The following is a 24,666-nucleotide window of genomic DNA, read 5'->3' as shown; positions in this document are numbered from 1 at the left end:
ACGGAGGGAACGCCCCTGACCGAGAAAGCAACGCACAATGCATTTTGGGTACTTTTTTTGTCTGAAAACACCCTGTTGATCGCGATATTAGAAGGAAAACTAAATAAATAATGCGATGGTGAATCGTTGGGTGTCACAGCCAATTGCGGTAACACGCATCAAGAACGTGTAAGTTGACACAAATTCCCAGCGGACAAAGCAGCCCATTTCCAATTGAGCTTGTGCGCCATCTTGTGCATTTTCTGGGCGCTACATTGGAGTCCAGATGGCTCAAATTGATACGGAAGGAATTCTTTAATCGATTGCAAACATTTATGCTTTCCTTCTTCTTCTTCTTTTCCTTTCGGCTTTTCCCTTCAGGGGTCGCCACAGCGAATCAATGACCTCCATCTATCCCGGTTTTGTGCATCCTCTTCTCTCTCACCAGCTACCTTCATGTCCTCTTTGACGACATCCATAAACCTCCTCTTCGCTCTTCCTCTCGGTCTCCTGCCTGGCAGTTCAAGACTCAGCATCCTTCTCCCGATATAGTCGCTCTCTCTCCTCTGGACATGTCCAAACCATCTCAGTCTGGCCTTTCTGACTTTGTCTCCAAAGCCTCTAACATGAGTTGTCCCTCTAATGTACTCATTCCTGATCCTATCCAACCTGGTCACTCCCAAAGAAAACCTCAACATCTTCAGCTCTGCTACCTCCACCTCTGCTTCCTGTCTTTTCTTCAGTGGCACTGTCTCCAGTCCAAACATCATGGCTGGTCTGACCACTGTTTTATACACTTTTCCTTTCATCCTAGCTGAAACCCTTCTATCACACATCACACCTGACATTTTTCTCCAGCCTGCCTGGACACGCTTCTTCACCTCTTTTCCACACTCTCCATTGCTCTGGACAATTGACCCCAAGTACTTAAAATCCTCCACCTTCTTTATCTCTTCTCCATGTAGCATCACTCTTGCACTTGGATCCCTCTCATTCACACACATATATTCTGTCTTGCTGCGACGGATCTTCATTCCTCTCCTTTCCAGGGCATTCCTCCACATCTCTAGTTTCTCCGCCACCTGTTCCCTGTTCTCGCTACAGATCACAATATCATCTGCAAACATCATGATCCAAGGAGATTCTTTTCTAACATCGTCTGTCAGCCTGTACATCACCATAGCAAACAACAAGGGGCTCAGAGCTGACCCCTGGTGGAGTCCCACCTCCACCTTGAATTCCTCCGTCACACCGACAGCACACCTCACAACTGTCTTACAGTCATGATACATGTCTTGCACCACTCTGACATACTTTTTCTGTCACTCCAGACTTCCTCAAGCAATGCCACAGCTCTTCTCTGGACACCCTGTCGCATACTTTCTCCAGATCTACAAAGACACAATGCAATTCCTTCTGACCTTCTCTGTACTTCTCTATCAGCATTCTTAAAGCAAACACTGCATCTGTCGTACTCTTTTTTTTGGCATGAAGCGACACTGCTGCTCACAAATGTTCACTTTTGCTCTTAGTCTAGCTTCAACTACTCTTTCCCAGAGTTTCATTGTATGGATTGGATTGGATTTGCCTTTATTAGTCTCACAGTGGAGAAATTTACATTTCACAGCAGCAAAGTATGCACCTTAAAGCTAGCAACCACTCATTTGATGACAATGAGGTTAAAATCTTAGCGAAAGAAAATAGATGCTTTGAAAGGGGAGTAAAAGAACAGCAAAACAGCAAAACCCTTCACAAAATCGCCATGGTGGGGTGAGTTTCAATTTGGATTGTTCCTACAACAGACTTCCTAGGCAACATTGGCTTAGTTATATTGATGAGGTGATACCAGGGCAAAAAGTGCAATCAGGCCAGTCGTAGACCCCATGCTCAGGCAGGACAATAGAAGTAATCAGTGTAGCTACAGGGAGTAGTCCTCAGCTCCCCCCAACCTGAGAGCAGGGACCAATCATAGCAGGGTCTGGCGCCGCCAAGTCTGGACAGTCGGGATATATATCGTGCCAATACTACCAGCAAATTTTAGTTCGCTGACGAGGCCTCTTTGATAAGAAGCGAAACATCCGACACCTTCATAGAAGTACAGATGACGGCTGAAGAAACCTTCTCATCGATGGACCACTCCTGGACAACTGAGAGCTTACACAGACGTATAGATACAATAATAAATAAAATACAATTATTGGATTGTATTGGATTGGATTGGATTTGCCTTTATTAGTCTCGCAGTGGAGAAATTTACATTTCACAGCAGCAAAGTTATGAAAGAAATGAAAGTAGAAAAGCAAAACATAGGAGCTATATGAATATAATATATATATAGGAATTATAAATAGAATACAATAAATAAAATACAATTTTAAGTAGAAACAATAGAAAGCTACACAGAAAATGCAATTTTAAATAGGTGGCTTTTGAGATGGGATTTGAAGGTGGGAAGAGAATCGATGTTACGAATGTTGGGAGGAAATGAGGTCCAAAGTTTGGTAGCAGAGCAGCTGAAGGCTCTGTCAGCCATCATGCTGAGACGGGCAAGGGGAGGGCACACAGAGGGAGGGGAGGGGAGAGGATCTGAGGGAACGAGAGGGAATAGAATTTGAAGGTCAGAAATGATGCCCGCAGGGGGTAAAAAATGGCGGCCCCACTTCCTGTTTGTCCGGCAGTGCACCCGGCCAAGCGGCGCAACCGCCACAGCGTGGCCGGCTCCCAGTTAGCGGCGGGTCGGGCGGCGCCAGGTGAGAGGGTCCCTGTGCGACGCAGCAACACCATGCCGCCCAACCTGGGGAACTCGGGAATGCTGACCCGGGCGGAGGAGAGGGTGCCCGCAGGTGAGGCTGTTGCCCGTAGTCGCCCGTCGCCCGCTACCTTGTACGTCTCTCGCAGGGCCGTCGTCGGATCCCGGCTCGGTGCGCATCATCTGCGGCCATCACAACTGGATCGCGGTGGCCTACTGGCACTTTGTGGCGTGCTACAGGTGCGCCCCGACTCCGGCGTCTCTTTGGCGGCCGCCGTGCTTCCCGTTCCCACCGCCAACGTTTTTGGTCAGGGTGAAGGAGTCGAGCGGCTGGCAGCAGGTGTTCACCTCGCCGCGGCTGGACTGGCTCATCGAGCGGGTGGCGCTCAACGCCAAGGTGATGGGCGGCTCCTTGGGAGACAACGACAAGATGGTGGCCGTGGCCTCGGGAGCCGAGATCATCCTGTGGTCCATCTGCCCGGACGGCAACGGCAACGAGATCGGTGAGGGCGCCCGCCGCGGTTCGGTGGAGGCGGTGTTGACGCACGGCCGCCGTGCTTTCCAGGCGTCTTTGGCCTCAGCGTGCCGGCGGAGGCACTGTTCTTTGTGGGGAACCAGCTGATCGCCACCAGTCACGCCGGCAAGGTGGGCGTGTGGAACGCCGTCACCAAACACTGGCAGGTTAGCAGAGCGGGCGCCTGGTCGCTTCCCGGGTGGTGAAGGGGGGCGTTGCCGCCCGGATTCTGGGCTGAAGGGCATTTTGGCTGCGTCGCGTCAACAGAACCAGGACGTGGTTCCCATCAGCAGCTACGACACGGCCGGATCGTTCCTCATCCTGGGCTGCAACAACGGCTCCATCTACTACATTGGTACGTGCAACAAAAGCCTCCTAGAACTACCGAGCTTCCATTGGGCTTTATTTTATCTGATTTGGTCACCTATTCATGGTTAAAACCTGTGACTGAAAAGTGACCTTGAGAGTTTTGAGAGGTGATTATAAATGAAATGTATTAATAAAATAATAATAATAATTATTATTATTATTTGCTATCCATTTGCTATCTTCTGGCTGTCTATTAGCTAGCTAGCTAGCTTTCTCTCTATTTGAGTTACTTCCGGGTTGAGTGAACCCTGGCGTCTATCTATTAGCTGCCGAGCAAGATAGCTTTCTATCTATTTGAGTTACTTCCGGGTTGAGTGAACGCTGGTGCATGTGGCTGCCGCTGCTCACCTGCAGAAAAACTAATCCTGTGACTGTAAAGTAACCTTGAGAGTTTTGAAAGGCGCTTAAAAAAATGACATTATTATTATTATTATTATTATTATTATTATTATAAAGCAGCCTTTAATAGCCGATGATGATATTGCCGCCATCTTATAGTCCCATTTTTGCCTCAATGGGTTTGGATTGTTCTGTGCCAGCGGGCGTACCGCATTCATATCGTCGCCGCTCTCACATGAAAGTTCCTGAGTGAAATTTGAACAAGTGCTGTTCACTCTTTCCAGTTCCCCCCACCCCCACCCCAAAAAAATCGAATGTTTTTGTTGTTTCAGATGTTCAGAAGTTTCCTCTGAGGATGAAGGACAACGACCTGCTGGTGACTGAACTTTATCGAGACGCCACCGAGGATGCCATCACTGCACTCAGCGTTTACCTCACACCCAAAACCAGTATGGCCCCTCGCAATCTTATCATTGACCTTTCAAAACTCAAGGTCACTTTAGAGCAGTGGTGTCAAACCTACGGCCCGCAGGGCGGAACCGGCCCCCAAACAGGTTTGATCAGGCCCACAGGAGATGCAAAAACGACATTGAATTCATATTTTTAATGAGGTGCATTGCAAGGATTGTCCACTATGAGGCAGAGTGGTGCTGTTTCAATCAACATAGAAGAAAACAGGTGTTTTTTTTTCAACCGCGGTTTCACCACCCTCATTATCCAAAATGACAAGATCTAAACATAGAAAAGTAGATAAGGAGTGCAGAATTTAGAATGAAAAATGGACCACGTCATATTTTGTGGGAAACATTTGTGCTTCGGTATTGAAGGAATTATATTTTGGTTATTTGTCATAGCATGTATGATCATTTGGCCCACCGAGGCCATATGTGGCCCACCATGTCAAATAATTTGACACCCCTGCTTTAGAGTCACGGGATCCGTTTTTCTGTGGGTGAACAGCGGCAGCCACACGCGCCAGCGTTCACTCACCCCGGAAGTTACTCAAATAGATTGAGAGCTAGCTAGACAGCTAATAGCTAGAAAGTTAGCTAGCTATATAGCTAATAGATATACAGATAGATAGCTTGCTAGCCAGCTACCTAGATAGCTAGTGAGTCAGCTATATAGCTAGCTAGCCAGCTTATAAATAGCAAATAGATAGCAAATAGTTAGCGAGCTTTTAGTCCTTTTCATCCGAATGTCAAGTAGACTCGGCGACCTAGCTAGCTAGAAGGCTAGGTAGCTATATAGCCAGTGACGTGCGGTGAGGTTCATGGCTGGTGAGGCACTGATGTCATCAGTCAGATTTACAAACACATGAACTCTTCAGAGTAGCTTATTCACCATTTGATTGGCTACGGTTAACGTGTTTTGTTTAAAATGTCACGTCAGCATTCTTAATATACTGTATACAAACTGTAGCATAGAAAAAAAGAATTCAAAAAAATGTCATTATCATGTTACCTTTACTTATAAATGAAGTCCAAGTCTCTCTGTCTCAATGGAAATCACTGCCAGTGAAGAAAGTCGTCCTTGATCAGTCCTGTTCCGACTGTATGTTTTCAGTCTTTTGTGCTGAGAATGACCGCTCCACTGATGCTGTAGTAGCTGGAACAGTGAGCACGAGCTGGAGCAACTTTGTCGCTTCAGGAATAGTTTCAATGAGATACTTCTTGGCCAAAAAGCTGAGAAGCTGTCCAGGAGATTTACATGCATCCCTCACCGTTTGTGAGCTTTGTGAACTATACAGTCCGATGTTGTTCTTCCTTTTAATTATTATCTCCTGCTTCGATTGAAAGTCCAGTTTAGAAAATTCTTTCAATTTAGATATGTAATCCACCATTCTAAAAATAAGGCCAAGCAACACGAAAAAAATGACTGGATGGTTGCACTTAAAGGACAACCGACGTCACTTTTTTGTTTCCTAACTGACATCAGAAAAACGTTTTATAGCATCTAAAATACCCAGTTCACGCAGTATATTTTTATTGACTTAGTGTCTTAAATCTGCAAAAAAATTGAGCTGCGAATTGGGCATTTTCAGAAAGTCCCGCCCCCAGTTCGTGACGTCACGCCAAGACGTCTTGCATTGCTTGTGAATCAAAACAATGGCTTCAGATTCTGAGAATATGCTTTCTTGTTAGACATCCAGTTATGAATATGATTCAAATAGTTCTGAAGAGGAAAGCATACATGTTTGCAATCGATTAATTATTAATTAATTATATGTGCCATTTTGAGGCAACATTGGGGGAAAATCTCTCACCCAAAAAAAGAGGCACAAAATGGCAACCTCCAGTGGCCACCTCCGCTTCCACAGGCTGATAGATTCCTTATATGGTGCTTGGACGCCCTCTTCTGGCCTTCTGGCGGCTTTCAGAATCAGAATACCTTTATTCGTCCCGCAATGGGGAAATTTGCAGTCCACAGCAGCAATTGAAGAGGGATGGGGTTGGGGTGGGAGTGAAAGGATAGAAAACAAGATATTCTAAGCATAACATAGCTTTTGGGTGCAACACGAGGTCTCCAGACCAAACAAGTACAGAAAAATACATTGATGTGATGGAAGGACCGCTACAATGCGTCTTTTTTTACGGTCAAAGGGCGGTCCTTTAGTGACGTCGCGTACGGACTCGTCACCAACTCAAAAACAAGACTTCCTGAATATTCAGCGCGAGTCTTAAAACGTAAAATATAGCTATATGTGGTGGAATCTTATTAAAATACGCTCAGTAGAAGTCATTTGAAGCCATTTTACAAATTATGGACGCAACTTGTCCGGAGACATCGGTTGTCCTTTAACTTGCTAACAGTTTACTGTAGCTTGCTGTCACTAATTCTATTATTCTGCAGCCGAGGAGTCACAAGAATAATCTGTAATCACCAGCGCCCCCTGTCATGAGGCAGGAGAACTGTGTGCACCTATGCACAAAGTTTTGATAAAAATAAAATAAACACTGTAGTACAGTGTTGTATAATGTACAGTGACTGTACATTATATACACCAGCTAAACTGTAGACATTTAGTTCATATACTAAAAGCTTTTGAACACTTTAATAGTGATATGCAGAGGGACAGCAATGCAGTCTCACTGCAGAGCAAGCCAACACAGTTAGCATAGTGATTGCGCAATCCATGGTGAGGCTCAGCCAGCTGCTGCCTCACCGCTTGTCTCTACTTAGTATTTGAACGGTAAATGTGAAAATTCAGCGATTTAGAAAAAAAATCCAAAAATGGTGAAATTAAATGGAAAAAAACGTTAAAGTACAAATCACTAAATAAATATAACTGTTTCATTTATTTTGTCATTTGACATTTCCATGATGACAGGTGAGGCATAGCCTCACCTGCCTCACCTGACTGCACGTCACTGTATATAGCTAATATATAGATAGATAGCTTGTCAGCCAGAAAGCTAGCTAGCCAGCAGCTAGATAGCTAGCAAGCCAGCTATATAGCTAGCAAGCCAGCCATATAGCTAGCTAGCCAGCTAATAAATAGCAAATCGCTAGCTAGCTTTTAGTCCTTTTCATCCAAATGTCAAGTAGACTCTGTGACCTAGATAGCTAGAAAGCTAGCTATATAGCTAATAGATATACAGATAGATAGCTAGCGAGCCAGCCATATAGCTAGCTAGCCAGCTAATAAATAGATAGCAAATAGCTAGCTAGCTGTTAGTCCTTTTCATCCAAACGTCATGTAGACTCTTGGAAATCCCGAGGACTTGATCAACACGCACTGTTTGCTGCACTCATCAGGCGACAGCGGCAACTGGATCGAGATTGCGTACGGGACCAGTTCTGGAGCGGTTCGTGTTATCGTGCAGCACCCGGAGACGGTGGGCTCAGGCCCGCAACTCTTCCAGACCTTTTCGGTCCACCGCAGCCCCGTCACCAAGATCATGCTGTCTGAGAAGCACCTCATCTCAGGTAACGCGGCCCGGTGTTAGCCCGGCGTTAGCGCTAACGGTAGCCCGGTGTTAGCACTAACGTTAGCCCGGCGTTAGCTCTAACGTTAGCCCGGCGTTGGCGCTAACGTTAGCCCGGCATTGCCGCTAACGTTATCCCGCCGTTGCCGCTCACGTTAGCCCGGCGTTAGCGCTAACGCCGTGGTCACCCACTTTCCAGTTTGTGCCGACAACAACCATGTGCGCACCTGGACCGTGACCCGCTTCCGGGGGATGATCTCCACCCAGCCGGGTTCCACGCCGCTCACCTCATTCAAGATCCTCAGCCTGGATGAAGTGGACGGGCAGGGGGGCTGCGGCGCCGGCACCGAGATAGGTTAGCGTAGCCGCGTAACACCTAATGCTTTTTTTTTTTTTTCATCGGCAGTTGCCGAAATGAAGCTTTGGTGAAGCTTGGCAGGCCTCCTCCGTCACGTTGACCTTTCTCCTCCGTTGTGGTGTTGTCAGGGCCGTACGGCGAGCGGGATGACCAGCAGGTTTTCATCCAGAGGGTGGTCCCGGACACCGACAAACTCTACGTCAGACTCTCGTCTAACGGCAAAAGGTCACCGTCCGTCCGTCCGTATGGGCAGCGCACGATTTACAATCCACGTGCGGGAGTGACACGCTTGTTGTGCGTCGGCGTCAGGGTGTGCGAGGTGCGCTCGGTGGACGGCACGTCCATCACAGCGTTCGTGGTTCATGAGTGCGAGGGGTCCAGCCGCATCGGCTCACGGCCCCGCCGCTACCTGTTCAGCGGCCACGCCAACGGGAGCATCCAGATGTGGGACCTCACCACCGCCATGGAGATCGCTGGCAAGGTGGACATCCGAGGTGAGGCGTCGCAATTGGGGTGGGGCCCAGGCGGTGCGCCCCACCCCAATTCCCCATGAGCCTCACGCCTTGCCTTGCAGCGCTGGGTGGTCCGACCGAGGAGGAGCTTCTGGAGCTCCTGGACCAGTGTGACCTGGCTCTCACCAGAACTCCCGACAGCACGCCGCGAACGTCCACGTGCAGGTGGGCGCGCAAACCCGCGCCGTCGCGGCTCGGGCAAAGTTGTTCATGCGCCGGCGTTTTCAGTCTTTCGTCAGGTTGGTGCGAAGGCCTCCGAACGGATCGAACGTTCTCTTCGGTGGGGGGGAGGGGAGGCGGCCATGGCGCCGCGTCTCTCTGCGGGAGTCTTCCTCGCCAAGCTCCGCCCCCGGCCCCTCTCGCCAAGCCCACGCGAGACTTGTCCCCGGGACCGCCGCCGCCCCCCACCTTTTCCGCCTACGGACCGCGGTGTCTCCCGGGGTGCAGCCCCCGCCCCCGCCGGCAGGCCGAGCGCGAATGCGGGTGGACGCGCAGGGGCAGTTTTGTGGAGCGCTGCCAGGAGCTGGCCAAAGGCTCCGAGGGGGGCGGGGTTAGTGGGGGCGTCGAGGCCGGGAGGCGGAGTCTGGCCCTGTGCGGCGAGCTGGAGGCGCGTTTGGCCCCCAGGAAGCCCGCCGCTTTTTCCGCCACACTCGCCCCTCGCCACCTCCACGCCGGCACCGTTTCATCCTCGTCGCCCGCCGCCACCAGCCCAACGCGCACGCAAACGCCCGTATCGGGGCGCCGAAGCGCGACTTCCCCGTCGTCGGACGTCACGCCGTCACCCGACAGTCCGCCCGGCGCGGACGCCCCCTCCGGTGCCGCCCCCCCACCGACCGGCCCCAAGCCGCACATGAACGAGACCAGCTTCTGATTGCTCGGGTGTCCAGACGTCGCCCCCCCAGGTCCAAACCTGAACGTGAGTAGCCAAATGGAATGCTTGTGGGTTGCCATGGTTACCACACCCAAACAAAAACTGAATCCGCTGTTGTTCAAATTTTCCCCCTTTGTGGACATGGACTACTTGGATTGCTAGCATCAGGGAGGGGGGATCTTTGCTTTTTCTGCCTCCTCGTGCCCAGATAATAATGATAATAATAACAATACATTTCATTTCTCAGCGCCTTTCAAAACTCTCACTTTACAACCACAGGATAGGTTTTTCTGTGGGTGAGCAGCGGCAGCCACGCGCGCCAGCGTTCACTCAATAGACAGAAAGCTAGATAGCCAGCAAGTAAATAGCTAATAGACAGCACACAACCCGGAATAAACTCAAATAGATAGAAAAGCTACCTCGCTAGCAAATAGCCAGTTAATAGATAGCCAGATAGCAAGCTCGATATCAGGCCACCTAGCTGATAGCTAGCGAGATAGCTAATACACTGAACGTCACTAATTAAATAAATACACAGAAATGAGTAGCATATTTCAATCTTTACACGTAAGAATTAGCTAGCTAGCTAGCTAGCTTTCTATCCATTTGATAATAATAATAAATTTGATTTCTAAGTGCCTTTCAAAACTCTCAAGGTCACTTTACAGTCACAGGATCAGTTTTTCTGTGGGTGAGCAGCGGCAGCCACACGCGCCAGCGTTCACTCAACTTGGAAGTAACTCAAATTCATAGAAAGCTAGCTAGCTAATAGAATGCTAGATAGCTACCTAACGAGATAGATATGTTTCCTGACTTACTTGCATTGCTAGCAGCAGGGTGGGGGGGGACTTAGCTTTTTCTGCCTCCAAGTGCCCAAATAACGTTTGTTGTTATTTTTCAAGGCGGGGTCACATTTTTTCGGTAAATAACAATTGTTTGTCCCTCTGTGCTATGCAATAAATAAACTGACAAAGGGATTCTTGGAATCAAGTGCCACCACACTTTTATTAGGGCAGGTGTCGGCTCTTTTGATGATTGCATCTGGCTCGCCGATAAAACGAAATAGTGTACATATTCTCGCTTTTTCGCTCCTCATTTCCTGTTTGGGCGGCAGTTGACGAAAAGCACAATTTTGATTGGATAATACTGACCAATGGCCGTTGATGTTGAAACAGGTAAACGCCCCCTTTTTAATAAGCCTGACGAGTTAAAAAAATGATGTTGAATGGACGGAAGATTCGCCTTTGTGGAGAGAAAAGGTTCTACTGTGATTCTAATTTGCAATGAAACAATACCATGACTAATAATAATAATACATTTCATTTATAAGCCCCTTTCAAAACCCTCTGACACGGTTTGCGAGGTGGTGATGGCGGGTGCGGATCCCAAAAAGCAGGCAGGAGGGAGCAGGAGGTTGTTTGACAAATTGTATCAGCAGTAACAAAATGTAAAACATCAAAATGATCTGAATGGAAAAAATACAAAGTAGCAAAAGAAAACCAAGTGTAAAAGTCCGCCAAGGTTAAACAAACTCGTACACAATGCATGCAGCAAACAAGCAGGAAACAAACAATGAATCGGCACCGGATGATCGTGCCCGGTGTGCTTTTAAGTGTCATTGATTATAACGACCAGCACCTGCGAGGCTGCCGGCAGGGCTGACGTCGCTACCCGCTGGTCGCCAATCTGATCGGGACGACCAGCACCTGTGAGGTGTAGGCGGGGGCGACAGCGCCCCCCGTTGGTCGCCAACCAGATCATGACACCCTCAAGGTCACTTTACAGTCACAGGATTAGTTTTTTGTGGGTGAGCAGCGGCAGCCCCACACGCCAGTGTTCACTCAACCTGAAAGTAACTCAAATAGATAGAAGACGAGCTATCTAGCTCATAGATTGCGAACGAGATAGCTAGCCAGACAACTAGAAAGATACAGTGAGACCTCAGCTTACGAACTTAATTGGTTCCCAGACAGAGTGTGTAAGCCAAAAAGTGTGTATCACAAAAAAAATCCCATAGGAAACCATTAAAATGGGAATAATCCTCCCGGGTTTCCATAAAGTATACTTTTAAACTAAATAAGCCTTAAAACTACACACAACATACCTTATTCTATGTATAATAAATGTGCTATTGTATTGTAATGAAAGAAATACATTGCACTGTATAATAAAGTCACTTTATTTACATTTGTGATGGTCATTGATGGCTTGATGGAATGGCGTTGGAGGTCGAAGGTCAAAGGGAATTGCTGTTTGGAAAGAGAGGCGCATTACATGGGGACTGTAATTAAAGAAATAAACTGTGCTGTAAAATAAAGTTTTATTTACCTTTTTGATGGTCGTTGATGGCTTATGGAAGGAGAGTCACCTTCCATAAGGACTGTTGGTAACTTAACCTCTGGTGTGGCTTCTCTTTGCTTCTTTGGAGACTCCTCATCATTTTTGCTGATTAAAAACCTCTTAATTGACACCTGTTGCTTTCTGACTTGTAAGGTCTTACGAAGCAGAGGCATCACATTATCGTTCATCATGTTGACGATTCTCATAGCCACAGTCTTTTCTGGATGGAACTGTTCGGTAAAAGCCTGCACATCATTCCACTTTACCAACATTGCCTTGATGAGCTCACTTGATGCTGCAGCCATCTCCTCCTCAGATGTTCTCGAACCATCCGTTGCTGGCTTTAAAATCCTCAATAAGCGCCGAACTTCCGGGTTGGCGCATGGCGATATCGGCGTGAATTAGCCGTGCTTTCTCGCATGAAATAGCTTTACTCACGCTGTCGCCGGATAGCTGCTTTTCGGTAATCCAAATTAACAGTTTTTCAACTTCTTCGATTGCCCGAGACCGTCGCTTTGAGAGCACGGAAACACCTTTTGCAACAGACGCACCTTTCATGGCTTGTCTGTTTCGGAGAATGGTAGCAATGGTTGACTTAGCATAGCCCGAGCCAGTGTTGGGTTTTTTTTCGGTCCCATCATAGTAAAATTATCAGCAAAAAGCTCCAAGGAGGCGACGTGTGCATTCAATGAGAGGGGTTGTGGAAAGGTGGCCCGGCTGGAGCGCTGTTTGGTCGTGTGCTTCCGCGGAAGATCACTCCGCCAGATCCGAAGGTCGTGTGCTTTGGTGTTCTTCCGTCGAAGATTACTCCACCAGCCGTGGTGGTTGTGTATCATGAAAATAGTGCGTATTTCAAGGTTTAATTTTCATAAATTTGACGTTCGTAAGATAAGGTGTTCGTAAACTGAGGTCTCACTGTATACAGTTCAGTATCTCGGCTCACGAACCCAAATGGCTCCCAGAAAGTGTGTGTAAAGCGGAAAGTGTGCACTCCAAACATTAATTTCCCATAGGAAACCATTAAAATGAGAACAATCCGTTCCCAGGTCCCCACAAAACACAACTTTCAACTAAATAAGCCCAAAAACTACACAAAACATACATTATTTTCTGTACAATAAATGCGATATTGTATTGCAACCAAAGAAACAAACTGCACTGTATCTAATTGGTTTTACACTTGAGACCGTGTTTGTTCAATTTCAAACAAGGGACGACTTTAGGAATTACGTTTTCAAACTTGTCTGAAGGTTGCAAAGTAGGATTTTCAACCGCGAATGAAACAGTTGAATATCAATGGCACTTTGACAATCCCCATGCTAACGTTAGCATCAATGTACTTCTTTGATAGACAGCAGAAAGCAAGCGTGCAAGCTAATGAGCAGTGTGCAGGCCAGCTAGCAGTAGCTTCACCCATGGACCCGGCAAGTTGACTTTCATTTCAATCATTTTGGCTGGATTTTTTTTAACAATCATGAGAAACGGAAAACTATTCATATTAATGGTGAGTATTATCACAAAGTTATTTTAAATACAGTAAAGTCTCGTTATATCGATATCGGTTACATTGATAGTACTGCTTATTAAGATACTACAGTAAAGTCTCGTTATATCGATATTCAAGGGAGTCCGAAAAAATATCGATATAACCGGGACTATCGATATATCCGACCCTGTTTGCATATAATTTTCTCAGTGTGTGCATAGAAATAGTATCGGTATAACCGGGACTATCGATATAACGAGACTTTACTGTATTTTCATTTCCCGGGAAATTTCTAATCTTTTTATGTATAATTAGTTCCGTTTAGCACGATACATGGTTATTACGATAATCTGGTTACTAAGGTGCCATTTTTCATCTCCCGCCGGCCATTTTGCTCTGTTTATATCGATTTTTAATCACAAAACGTAGCAGTTATCACCATAGAAATAGATAGGTTTAGAAGTGGCGTAGAGACGAGGTTGATTGCAAACCCGGAAGTGACGGCACGAGTTGTAGCGTCCATAGTAACGTGGCTTGGTTTGGCATAGAAATAGGATAGTTTTGAGCGTATTTAGGTCTATTTAACGTATGGATGCTGTAAAAAGGAATAACAGTTGGGGGCCACAATGTTTCGCTTACGGATGCTTCAACTACAAGCTGAAAAACAAAGGAATTTCATTCTTCAAGTGAGTGAAAATGACATTTCTATAAAAAGAAAAAAATAATAATTTGTTTTGCGATGTTTTAGCGACTAATTTTCGTCCTGTTTTCGATCTTCGACCGTGTATAAGTACGTTCTAGCTGTTCTTCATTAGTATGAAATTGAATTGGCTCTGCCTCCCCAAGCATGTAACTAATTCGACACTAAATTTGAACTGCAGGGGTGTGCGTTTCACTAAAACATTGCTAACTTAGCAATATTGCTAATATATTGCTAAATTCATTGTTAACGCTAAAAACTTGTCTCACTAAACATCATTTAGCAATATTGTTAACGCTTAGCAATATTGCTAAATAGCAAAGTTTAGTGAAACGCGCCCCAGGTTAGCCGACTCTGCTCATACAACATACTAATAATTACTTCTTGATCTTTTTGATCCGTTGTAGATTTCACACATACATATATACACGATACACAGTGTTACCTAATCCTCTACAATTTCTGATTTAGTCCAATTCCGATCACCAATTAAGTATGATCATTCTTTATGAATGTTATTTTTTTCACGTTTGAAGATTGGTTACAATCACACTCAAAAGATAATTATATATAAAGTCTCGTTATATCGATATCAGATATATCGATAGTCCCGGTTATATCGATACTATTTCTATGCACGCACGGAGAAAATTACATGCAAACAGGGTCGGATATATCGATAGTCCTGGTTATATCGATATTTTTTCGGACTCCCTTGAATATCGATATAACGAGACTTTACTGTATGTATTTCAATTTTCAATCTTAAAGAGCTGTCATTTCTATTTTTCATAACATTTTTAGACTCTGAATAAATATACATCAATAGTGGTGTATTTAATTGCAATTGTATGTTTTGGATTATAAAAAAATTATAATCCAAAGCATATCTGATCTTGAAAGTTGAGGTTTTTGGACTTGTCCGACTTCACATCGCGCCGAAAGACGACGTGAGAGTGAAGTAGTTGTCTTCTAAAACATATTTAGCCACAAAGTATTAGAATTTCGTCGAATACCGGAAGAAAATCGACGAAAAACGAGCAAAAATTATTCATATGGTACGGAACTGTGTCAGAGGCTACAACTCGTGACGTCATCAGTGACGTCACGACCTGGTGACCGCGGGCGCAATGCTATTGCCTCCTTTGGGCACTTCTAAACCTATCTATTTCTATGGTTATCACATACAAACAGGAGCTGTTGTTATCCCACAACTCACGCGCAGTCATTCTATTCAGGCACTCTCTCAAAACCCGTTGTCGGGTCCTCCCAAGCCCCAGTCACGTGACCAACTTCCGTGTGTTTTGAACTGTCATACGCTAGCACAATAAAAAAGGCGTAGCAGAGCTCACATCTTTCATTACTGCTGCAATAGCATCTGAAACATACTGTAATGCCCCTCAGCGTAGCAAATGATGCACACAGTCGCTGGTATAGCGCGTCGGTCTTTTTAATAACAAAACGTAGCAGTTATCACATACAAATAGGAGCTGTTCTTACGCCACAACTGACGCGCAGTCATTCTATTCAGGCACACTCTCGAACCCCGTTGTCGGGTCCTCCCAAGCCCCAGCCCCCAAACATGCACAACACAAACACCGAACGTCACAATACTTTAGTCTTGCTAAATACGCAGTCCAAGGAGAAAATTACATGCCATATCAAAGATTCCCCATTTATTGCCCCCTTTTATTGCAGTTCGGCTGCTCCATCCGGTTATATCGATATTTTTTCAGACTCCCGAGAATATCGATATAACTAGACTTTACTGTAATATATTCTGACATTGAAATAACGTGCGTATGTGTTTGTGTGTGTGTGTGTGCGTGTGTGTGGCTCTCACTGAAAAACATTTCTAAATATTTTACTTTTATGGCTCTCTTAGTCAAAATGGTTCCCGACCTCTGTGTTAGGGGAAAAAAGTCCATTCATTTTTTTCTGTGCATCTGCTATATATGCATGGCCACAAGGGGCGCAATTCGCTCAAAATGAAATTTATTATTATTATAAAATGACGCTGGGTGGTTGGGGAGCGGGGCTTCCATCCCGCCACTTTTGTAATCAGAAGGTTTTTGTGCGGGACAATTTGGCCAAATTTGGGACGACGTGTGCAGAAACTTGAAAGGATCAAAGGTGTTTGCGCAATTCAAAGAAGCAGCGGGCGTGTTTAGATTTGCGCTTGCACGCCCGCCGGCGAGCAAGGAAGGCCCTAGCCGTGGCGCACGTGCGCGGATGTTGTTCCAGCAGAGATGCTGGACCTCCCGCCGCTGTCGAGCGCTCGGCCCTTCCTGCCATTCTGCCGCTCGGTCTGGGACGCTTCCTCTTATCTCAGCATCAGGAAGGTGCAAAAACTTCAAACAGAGAGAAAGAGATGGCACGTGGGGGATAGTGAGGGGAATTCCAGCTCCTTTCAGAGAGCCGGTTCTTTTGGATCGGCTCACTAAAGAGATCCAGCTCTTTTGGCTCCCAAATGGCTCCTCATTTTTTTTTTGCTTAAATTAATCCATCCATCCATCTTCTGCCGCTTATCCGGGGTCGGGTCGCGGGGGCAGCAGCTTCAGTTGGGAAGCCCAGACTTCCCTCTCCCCAGCCACTTCTTCTAGCTCGTCCTGGCGGATCCCGAGGCGTTCCCATGCCAGCTGGGAGACATAGTCTCTCCAGCGTGTTCTGGGTCGTCCCCGGGGTCTCCTGCCAGTGGGGCATGCCCGGAACACCTCACGAGGGAGGCGTCCCGGGGGCATCCTAATCAGATGCCCGAGCCACCTCATCTGGCTTCTCTCTATGTGGAGGAGAAGCGGCTCGACTCCGAGCCCCTCCAGGATGTCTGAACTTCTCACCTTATCTTTAAGGGAGAGCCCGGACACCCGACGGAGAAAGCTCATTTCGGCCGCTTGCATCCGGGATCTCGTTCTTTCGGACACAATCCATAGCTCGTGACCATAGATGAGGGTTGGGACGTAGATCGACCGGTAGATTGAGAGCTTTGCTTTTTGGCTCAGCTCCTTCTTCACCACGACAGATCGGTACAAAGTCCGCATCACGGCAGACGCCGCACCGATCCGCCTGTCGACCTCTCGCTCCCTTACACCCTCACTCGTGAACAAGACACCCAGATACTTAAACTCCTCCACTTGAGGCAAAATCTCCTCCCTGACCCGTAGAGGGCACTCCACCCTTTTCCGACTGAGAACCATTGTCTCAGATTTGGAGGTGCTGATTCTCATCCCAGCCGCTTCACATTCGGCTGCGAAACGCTCCAGCGAGAGTTGGAGAGCTCCACTTGAAGGCCCCAACAGTACAACATCATCTGCAAAAAGCAGAGATGCTATACTGAGGCTACCAAAACGGAAACCTTCAACGCTTCGGCTACGCCTAGAAATTCTGTCCATAAAGGTTATGAACAGAATCGGTGACAAAGGGCAGCCTTGGCGGAGCCCAACCCTCACTGGAAACGATTCCGACTTACTGCCGGCAATGCGAACTAGACTCTGACATCGGTCATATAGGGACCGAATGGCCCGTATCAGCCGCTCCTGTACCCCATACTCCCGAAGTACCCTCCACAGAACTCCACGAGGGACACGGTCAAACGCTTTCTCCAAGTCCACAAAACACATGTAGAGTGGTTGGGCGAATTCCCATGCGCCCTCGAGGACCCTGCTAAGGGTGTAGAGCTGGTCCACTGTTTCGCGGCCGGGACGAAAACCACACTGTTCCTCCTCAATCTGAGGCTCGACTTTCCGATGGACCCGCCCCTCTAGGACCCCTGAATAGACCTTTCCAGGGAGGCTGAGGAGTGTGATCCCTCTGTAGTTGGTCCCCCTTTTTAAAAAGGGCGACCACCACCCCGGTCTGCCAATCCAGAGGCACTCTCCCCGATGACCACGCAATGTTGCAGAGGCGTGTCAGCCAGGACAGCCCCACAACATCCAGAGCCTTTAGGAACTCCGGTCGGATCTCATCCACCCCCGGGGCCTTGCCACCGAGGAGCTTTTTAACCACCTCGGTGACTTCAGTCACAAGGATCGGAGGGCCCACCTCGGAGTCCCCAGACACTGCTTCCTCCAAGGAAGGCGTGTTGGTGGAGTTGAGGAGGTCTTCGAAGTACTCTGCCCACCGGTTCACGACGTCTCGAGTCGAAGTCAGCAGCGCCCCACTCTCACTGTACACAGTGTTAGTGGTGCACTGCTTTCCCCTCCTGAGACGCCGGATAGTGGACCAGAATTTCCTCGAAGCGGTCCGGAAGGTCTGGTACCGGAACCAAGGCTGTGTGTGGAGGCAAGCCCAACTATGTCTAGTCGGAACTTTTCAACCTCGTGCACCAGCTCAGGCTCCTTCCCTGTAAGAGAGGTGACATTCCACGTCCCCAGAGTTAGCTTCTGCAGTCGAGGGTCGGACCGCCAGGGTCCCCGCCTTTGGCTGCTGCCCAGCTCACATTGCACCCGACCCCTCTGGCCCCTCCCATGGGTGGTGAGCCCTTGAGAAGGGGGACCCACGTTTCCTCTTCGGGCTGAGCCCGACCGGGCCCCATGGGTTTAGGCCCGGCCACCAGGCGCTCGCCAACGAGCCCCATCTCCAGGCCTGGCTCCAGAGAGAGGCCCCGGTGACCCGCGTCCGGGCAAGGGAAAACCAAATCCATTTGTCTTTTTCATCATGTGGGGTCTTCTGAGTCGTACTTTGTCTGGTCCCTCACCCAGGACCTGTTTGCCATGGGTGACCCTACCAGGGGCATGAAGCCCCAGACAACCTAGCTCCTACGATCATTGGGACACACAAACCCCTCCACCACGGTAAGGTGATGACTCATGGAGGGGGCTTAAATGAATTAACTACCAAAAATGATGTCAAATTATGTGAAAAACAAATTACTCATGTAAAAAAATACATTATATCAAATATTTTTATTGATATGGCTTTATATCTATATGTGCACAGAGAGCATTCACTAACTCACTTTGCATGTGTTTACTCAGGTCTGATGATCAGCTGTCACTAATTTGCTTTTCATATTAATAATGCTATAATACCAACCAGTAAAAATAATAATAATTGAATAATAATAATAGCATAATGTGCTAACATTTGTCCACTATCCCTCTCTACACTGATCTCCAGTGACCTGCTCAAATGGCTCCAAAACAGTGCATGCGTCCTGCACTAGCTCCCCAGCTCCTCTGCTAAGTTCTCAGAAATGTCCTCCATTCAACTGTTTTTCTTCTCACTGCTGCGTGTGTCTGTAATTCTCCCCTCCCTCCTCCTAACCAAAGACTGGGGCTGGGGAATAGAGGAGAAAAAAGTTGACTCTCATTTCCGGCTCCTTGTTAGGAGCTCCTTCGTTCGGATCAGCGATCCGGCTCTAAAAACCGGCTCGTTCGCAAATGACACACGACACATCACCAGTGGGGGAGGGGCATTGGACCATGTCGGTGGATTTGCAGGGGGGGGGCGACTGGAGTGAAGATTGAGCAACGTGAAGAGTGACAACGTATCAAGACTCAAGTCCTGCTGCGCAGCTTTTCTCTCATTGTGTATGCGGTGAGTCAATGTCGCCTTCTTGCTTCCGAAATCTTTCTGACCGTGATCGTGAAACAATACGCCGACTGGCCCGATTGTGTTGGTGATCAAGATGGCAACTTTTGGGGGTCTCGTTCTGCTTTTGCCGATATTTGCTGCATGAAACGAGGCGTTTGCACGATAGTCCGAGTCCGACCGTGTGGACTGAACGACGCGGCGAATGTGAAGGTGTCGGACGTTTCGCTTCTCATCCGAAGAGGTTCGTCAACCAACTAAAGTTGTGCTGGTAACAATGGCCCTATATCCCTAATGGACAGAGGTGGCCTTGCCAGACCTCCCTCTGATAGGTCCCTGCTGCTAAGGTTGAGGGAGCAGTGGCCAATCTGATGACCACTACAGTTCTATCCCTGGCTCTGATTTCACCTCATTAGCTAATCTGATACCCTCTCCACTCTGATGACCTTTGTAGTTCTATCCCTTGCCTGGATTCACCTCATTGGCCAATCCTATGACCTCTACTGTCCTATCCCTGGCCTGGATTCACCTCATTAGCCAATCTGATAACCTCTATTGTTCTATCCCTGGCTCTGATTTGCCCTTAATAGCCAATCTGATTACCTCTCCAAATTGATTACCTTTATGGTTCTATCCCTGGCTCTGATTTCCCCTTATTAGCCAATCTGATTACCTGTCCTATCTGATTACCACTATAGTTCTATCCCTGGCTCTGGATTCACCTCATTAGCCAATCTAATGACCTCTATTGTTCTATCCCTGGCTCTGGTTTCACCTCATGTGCATGACTAAGCCTACGTGGGATCGGCCTCAGAAGTCTGTTGTAAGCACAGTCTAAATTAAACCTTAAACCTCCGAGTTCCGAGCGTCAAAAACCTCTGAAAACCCATTTGGGGATTTGGTGGCGGCGGATCTGGCAATGAGGCTCCTCCGCCGACGCCACGCGAAGCGGATTTGTTAAACGTTCGGCACAGTCTTGACGTGGCTCCGCTCCGTGTGACCTTTTCAGGGATGGGTCCTGTGAACGGCTCCGCCCACCCGGCCCTCAACCAATCGGACGTGAGCAGCGCCTTGACTCGTCAGGTGCTGCCCTCGCTCTACTTGGCGCTGTTTGCGGCAGGGGCGCCGCTCAACGGCGCCGCCGCCCGGATCTTCCTGCGGGTGCCCGGCGACTCCGCCCTGGTGGTCTACCTGAAGAACATGGTGGTGGCCGACCTGCTGATGCTGGCCACCTTTCCCTTCCGGGCGGCGTCCCAGCTTGGCCTGGGGGGCCGGCGCCTGCAGGCGCTCACCTGCCGCTACGCCTCGCCGCTCTTCTACTGCTGCATGTACGCCGGCATCGTCTTCGTGGGCCTGATCGGCCTGGAGCGCTACGTCAAGATGGCGCAGGGCCCCCGGTTGGCGTCGGGCCGCTTCCTGCGGAGCGCCGGCGGGGCCCGGCTTCTGGCGCTGCTGGCCTGGGGCCTCCTGGGCCTGTGCACGCTACCCAACGCGGCGCTGGCCGGACGGCCCGCCGCCGACGGGGAGCCCGGCCGCTGCCTCGGCCCGAAAAGCCCGCTGGGGGTCCGGTGGCACCGGGCGTCCACCTTCTTCAGCGTGGCCCTCTTCTGGCTCACCGCGCTAGTTCTGGCTTTCTGCTACTCCTCCATCGTGCGTCGCATCTACCGCCTCCGCGGCGGCGTGCGGCACAGGTCCAACCGCAGCATCTTCTGCCTGCTGGCCGTCTTCCTGGTGTGCTACGCGCCCTACCACGTCTGCCGCGTGCCCTACACCCTCAGCCAGATGCCGAGGTGGGCTTTGGGGCGGCGCTGGTGCTTCCTGCTCTTCCAGGCTAAGGAAGCTACACTCTTCCTGTCCGCCGTCAACGTCTGCCTGGATCCCGTCGTCTACTTCTTCATGTGCCCGAGGTTCAGGGACTCTTTGCTTGGGAAGACCTCGGCGGGCCAGGGGGCTGTCTCTCTCGCCGTCGCGCCCGGTCCCGGCAACATTTGGCGCCGTCGTGGCTCGGGGGAAAAGGTCTCGGGAAGCCGACCCGAAGAGACGAGGGAAGGTGAGGAAACTAGCTAGCTATCTATTTGCTGTCTATGAGGTATCAGGCTGGCTGGCTATCTAGCTGGAAGCTATTAGCCATTTAGCGATTAGCAAACTATTAGCCAGCTGGATAGGTCAAATATTGGCGAGCTGAATAGCTCAAATAGATGGAAAGCTAGATGGCTATATATAATAAGAAGAATACATTTTATTTTTAAGCGCCTTTCAAAACTCTCAAGGTCACCTTACAGTCACAGGATACATTTTTTTTCTGTGGGTGAGCAGCGGCAGCCACACGCGCCAGCATTCACTGAACCCGGAAGTAGAAAGCTAGCTAGCTAGCTAATCAATAGCCAATAGATACCTGTGGGTCATAATATTTTACTGGATGTATGGTAGTAAATAGTATTTAAATTTAGCTAGCTATTGGCTGGCTGGCTAGCTTTCTGTCTATTTGAAGTGACTGTAAAGTGACCTTGAGAATTTTGAAAGGCACTTATAAATTAAACTTATTATTATTATTATTAGCTATAGAGCTATCTCAGTGGCTAGTTATCTATCTGTTGGCTATCTACTAGCTAGCTAGCTAACTTTCTATTTGTGTATTTAATAGAGACATTCAGTGTATTAGCTAACTAGCGAGTTATCTGTTGGCTACCTATTAGCTATCTACTAGCTAGCTAGCTTTCTATTTACTTCTGGGTTGAGTGAACGCTGGCGTGTGTGGCTGCCACTGCTCACCAACAGAAAAACCTATCCTGTGACCTTGAGAGTTTGGAAAGGCGCTTATAAATGAATGTATTATTAGATTATTATTGACGCAAAGAGGGCATCAAGGAAGCTGGTGTGAGATGAAGGATACTGATTCGCTGTGGCGACCCCTGGAGGGAAAAGCCGAAAGGAAAAGAAGATTGACGCCCTTCTTCATTTCGTGTATTTTACCGCCCCCTCGCGGACACTTGGGAAACTGTCTTCTGCAGTGGCGCCGCCTCACCAAAAGAGGGCGGTGCCGCCACGCCCTCGTGGCCTAAACGTCACCTCATCATCGTTTGACCAGCTTTTCTTACATCCCAGATTTTCTGAATAGAATCTGAAGAATTTTCCAACCTGGGCAAAAGGTTTTGAATAAAACATGTTGTGTGGGGAATGGTTTGCCGTTCATTTTTTTGTACTTTATAAAGAGGTCTATTTTATGCAGCTTGCAAGAAGGCTCATAAATCTTTTGGCATAGTGTATTCCATTTTTTCTCATAATCCTTTCATAAAAAGAAAAAAGACTTGAAGAAGAGTGAGCCATGTTAGCTCATCGAGCCAGCGAGCTATTCGCTATCTAGCTGGCTGGCTATCTAGCTAGCTATCTATTAGCTATATAGCTATCTAGCTGGCTGGCTAGATATCTCGCTAGCTAATTTTTTTTAAGCAAGGGTAAAAGCTAGCTAGCTATTTGCTATCTACAGTATTTGCTATTTATCAGCTGCCTCGTTAGCTATCTAGCTGGTTGGCTAGCTGGCTAGCAAGCTAGCTATCTGTATATTAGCTATATAGCTAGCTAGCTATACACCAAGTCTACTTGACATTTCTGCCGCTGCTCAGCCGCAAAAAAAATATCCTGTGATGTGTCCTTGCGAGTTTTGAAAGGCGCTTAGAATGAAATGTATTATTATTGATATTATCATAAAAGGACTAAAATCTAGCTAGTTATTTGCTATATAGCTGGCTTGCTGGCTATATAGCTAGCTGGCTAGCGGGTTATCTATATGGCTGACGAGATATCTATCTGTAATATCCATTAGCTATATAGCTAGCTAGCTTTCTATCTATTTGAGTTACTTCCGGGTTGAGTGAACGCTGGCGCGTGCGGCTGCCGCTGCTCACCCACAAAAAAAAAACTGATCCTGTGACTGTGATAGGTTGCGCACAATCACTTAAGAAGATCGCTTTCTCTTGGTGACATTTTGCCCTCTGATATTCATTTACACCACAAAGTGTCAAAGTCAATGCCCGAGGGCCGAATCCAGCCCGCCACAACATTTCGTTCGGTCCGCGAAAGCAAATCTAACCTGTGAAATTCCATACTAGCTAAAGTACCAACAACAAAAAAATTCTAATCGTCGTATATACTGTCAACTACAATAACAGTCATTATTAATTACTTCAAATTTGAAAACTAGTGACCCTCTCCTCTTTCATCTATAACTGCTTCATGTCACAAAGAGGGTACAGCAAGTGCTGAAGAATGAATGACTGTGTCTTTGTGTTGTCAAATTTTTTGTTATTTAGTTTTTTGACTTTAAGATGGCGCAGCCAGAGTAATAATAATAATAATACATTTCATTTTTAAGCGCCTTTCAAAACTCTCAAGGTCACTTAACGGTCACCGTTAAATGTTTTTCTGCGGGTGAGCAGCGGCAGCCACACGCGCCAGCGTTCACTCAACCTGGAAGTAACTCAAATGGATAGAAAGCTAGCTAGCTTGCTAATAGATAGCTAATATCTAGCTAGCTAGATAGCCAGACAGCTAATGGATAGCTAGCTAGATAGCTAGCGAGATAGATAACTAATAGTTCGCTAGCCAGACAGCTAGCTATTATAATAATAATAATCCATTTCATTTCTAAGTGCCTTTCAAAACTCTCAAGATCACTTTACAGTCACAGGATGAGTTTTTCTCTCTGGGTCTGCAGCGGCAGCCACACGCGCCAACTCAACCCGGAATAACTCAGATTTCCAACAGCTCCTGTATTTTATTTTTCTACTTCTTTCTTTCCTTTCCTCTTCCTTTCATCACTTTGCTGCTGTGTTACTTCTGGGTAGAGTGAATGTTGGCGCGAATGGCTGCCGCTGCTCACCCGCACAAAAAAATCCTGTGACTGTGAAGTGACCTTAAGAGTTGTGAAAGGCGCTTAGAAATTAAATGTATTATTATGATATATATATATATATATATATATATATATATAT

At 47.6% G+C, this 24,666-nt stretch overlaps 2 protein-coding genes across 6 annotated transcripts in view; both read left to right on the top strand.

Moving 5' to 3' along the window:
• Window positions 1-20,793, top strand: part of shkbp1 (SH3KBP1 binding protein 1) — a 33,308-nt gene extending 12,515 nt beyond the window's left edge. Inside the window, exons 6-18 of one of the 4 annotated variants that reach the window (XM_089014640.1) lie at window positions 2,658-2,822; window positions 2,878-2,968; window positions 3,041-3,231; window positions 3,294-3,409; window positions 3,510-3,597; window positions 4,283-4,399; window positions 7,710-7,880; window positions 8,079-8,234; window positions 8,366-8,462; window positions 8,547-8,731; window positions 8,812-8,914; window positions 8,978-9,665; window positions 20,685-20,793. In XM_089014640.1, coding sequence (XP_088870766.1) covers window positions 2,658-2,822; window positions 2,878-2,968; window positions 3,041-3,231; window positions 3,294-3,409; window positions 3,510-3,597; window positions 4,283-4,399; window positions 7,710-7,880; window positions 8,079-8,234; window positions 8,366-8,462; window positions 8,547-8,731; window positions 8,812-8,914; window positions 8,978-9,620 — 2,123 coding nt within the window. In that variant the 3' untranslated portion in view covers window positions 9,621-9,665; window positions 20,685-20,793. Of the gene's footprint in view, window positions 1-2,657; window positions 2,823-2,877; window positions 2,969-3,040; window positions 3,232-3,293; window positions 3,410-3,509; window positions 3,598-4,282; window positions 4,400-7,709; window positions 7,881-8,078; window positions 8,235-8,365; window positions 8,463-8,546; window positions 8,732-8,811; window positions 8,915-8,977; window positions 11,045-13,311; window positions 13,436-18,843; window positions 18,959-20,684 lie in introns of those variants that run through there. The other 3 variants (XM_089014639.1, XM_089014641.1, XM_089014642.1) reach the window with 3 other exon arrangements.
• Window positions 19,603-22,876, top strand: LOC148888004 (P2Y purinoceptor 14-like). Of its 2 annotated transcripts, XM_089014644.1 has the most exons (3): window positions 19,603-19,919; window positions 20,685-21,725; window positions 22,515-22,876. In XM_089014644.1, exons 1-3 carry the CDS (start codon window positions 19,820-19,822, stop codon window positions 22,523-22,525), a joined length of 1,152 nt encoding a protein of 383 aa, XP_088870770.1. In that variant the 5' UTR covers window positions 19,603-19,819; the 3' UTR covers window positions 22,526-22,876. The 2 variants fall into 2 exon arrangements, with proteins under 2 accessions (XP_088870770.1, XP_088870769.1); XM_089014643.1 differs by having other exon boundaries at window positions 19,605-19,919; window positions 20,685-22,876.
• The last annotated feature ends 1,790 nt before the right edge of the window (window positions 22,877-24,666 follow it).

This window comes from Hippocampus bargibanti, linkage group LG14, assembly GCF_051943395.1.
Source record: "Hippocampus bargibanti isolate YZ-2025 linkage group LG14, ASM5194339v1, whole genome shotgun sequence".
NCBI classification, from domain to species: domain Eukaryota; kingdom Metazoa; phylum Chordata; class Actinopteri; order Syngnathiformes; family Syngnathidae; genus Hippocampus; species Hippocampus bargibanti.
The sequence above is the reverse complement of the archived record's forward strand: the minus strand, read 5'-3'. Positions and strand labels throughout refer to the sequence as shown.

Excerpts from the sequence above, each read along its gene's own strand:
- LOC148888004 (XM_089014643.1), top strand. The coding sequence starts at position 19,820 with ATGAAACGAGGCGTTTGCACGATAGTCCGAGTCCGACCGTGTGGACTG. Across the intron at positions 19,920-20,684 it reads TTCGCTTCTCATCCGAAGAG|GGATGGGTCCTGTGAACGGC; the intron begins GTTCGTCAACCA and ends TGACCTTTTCAG.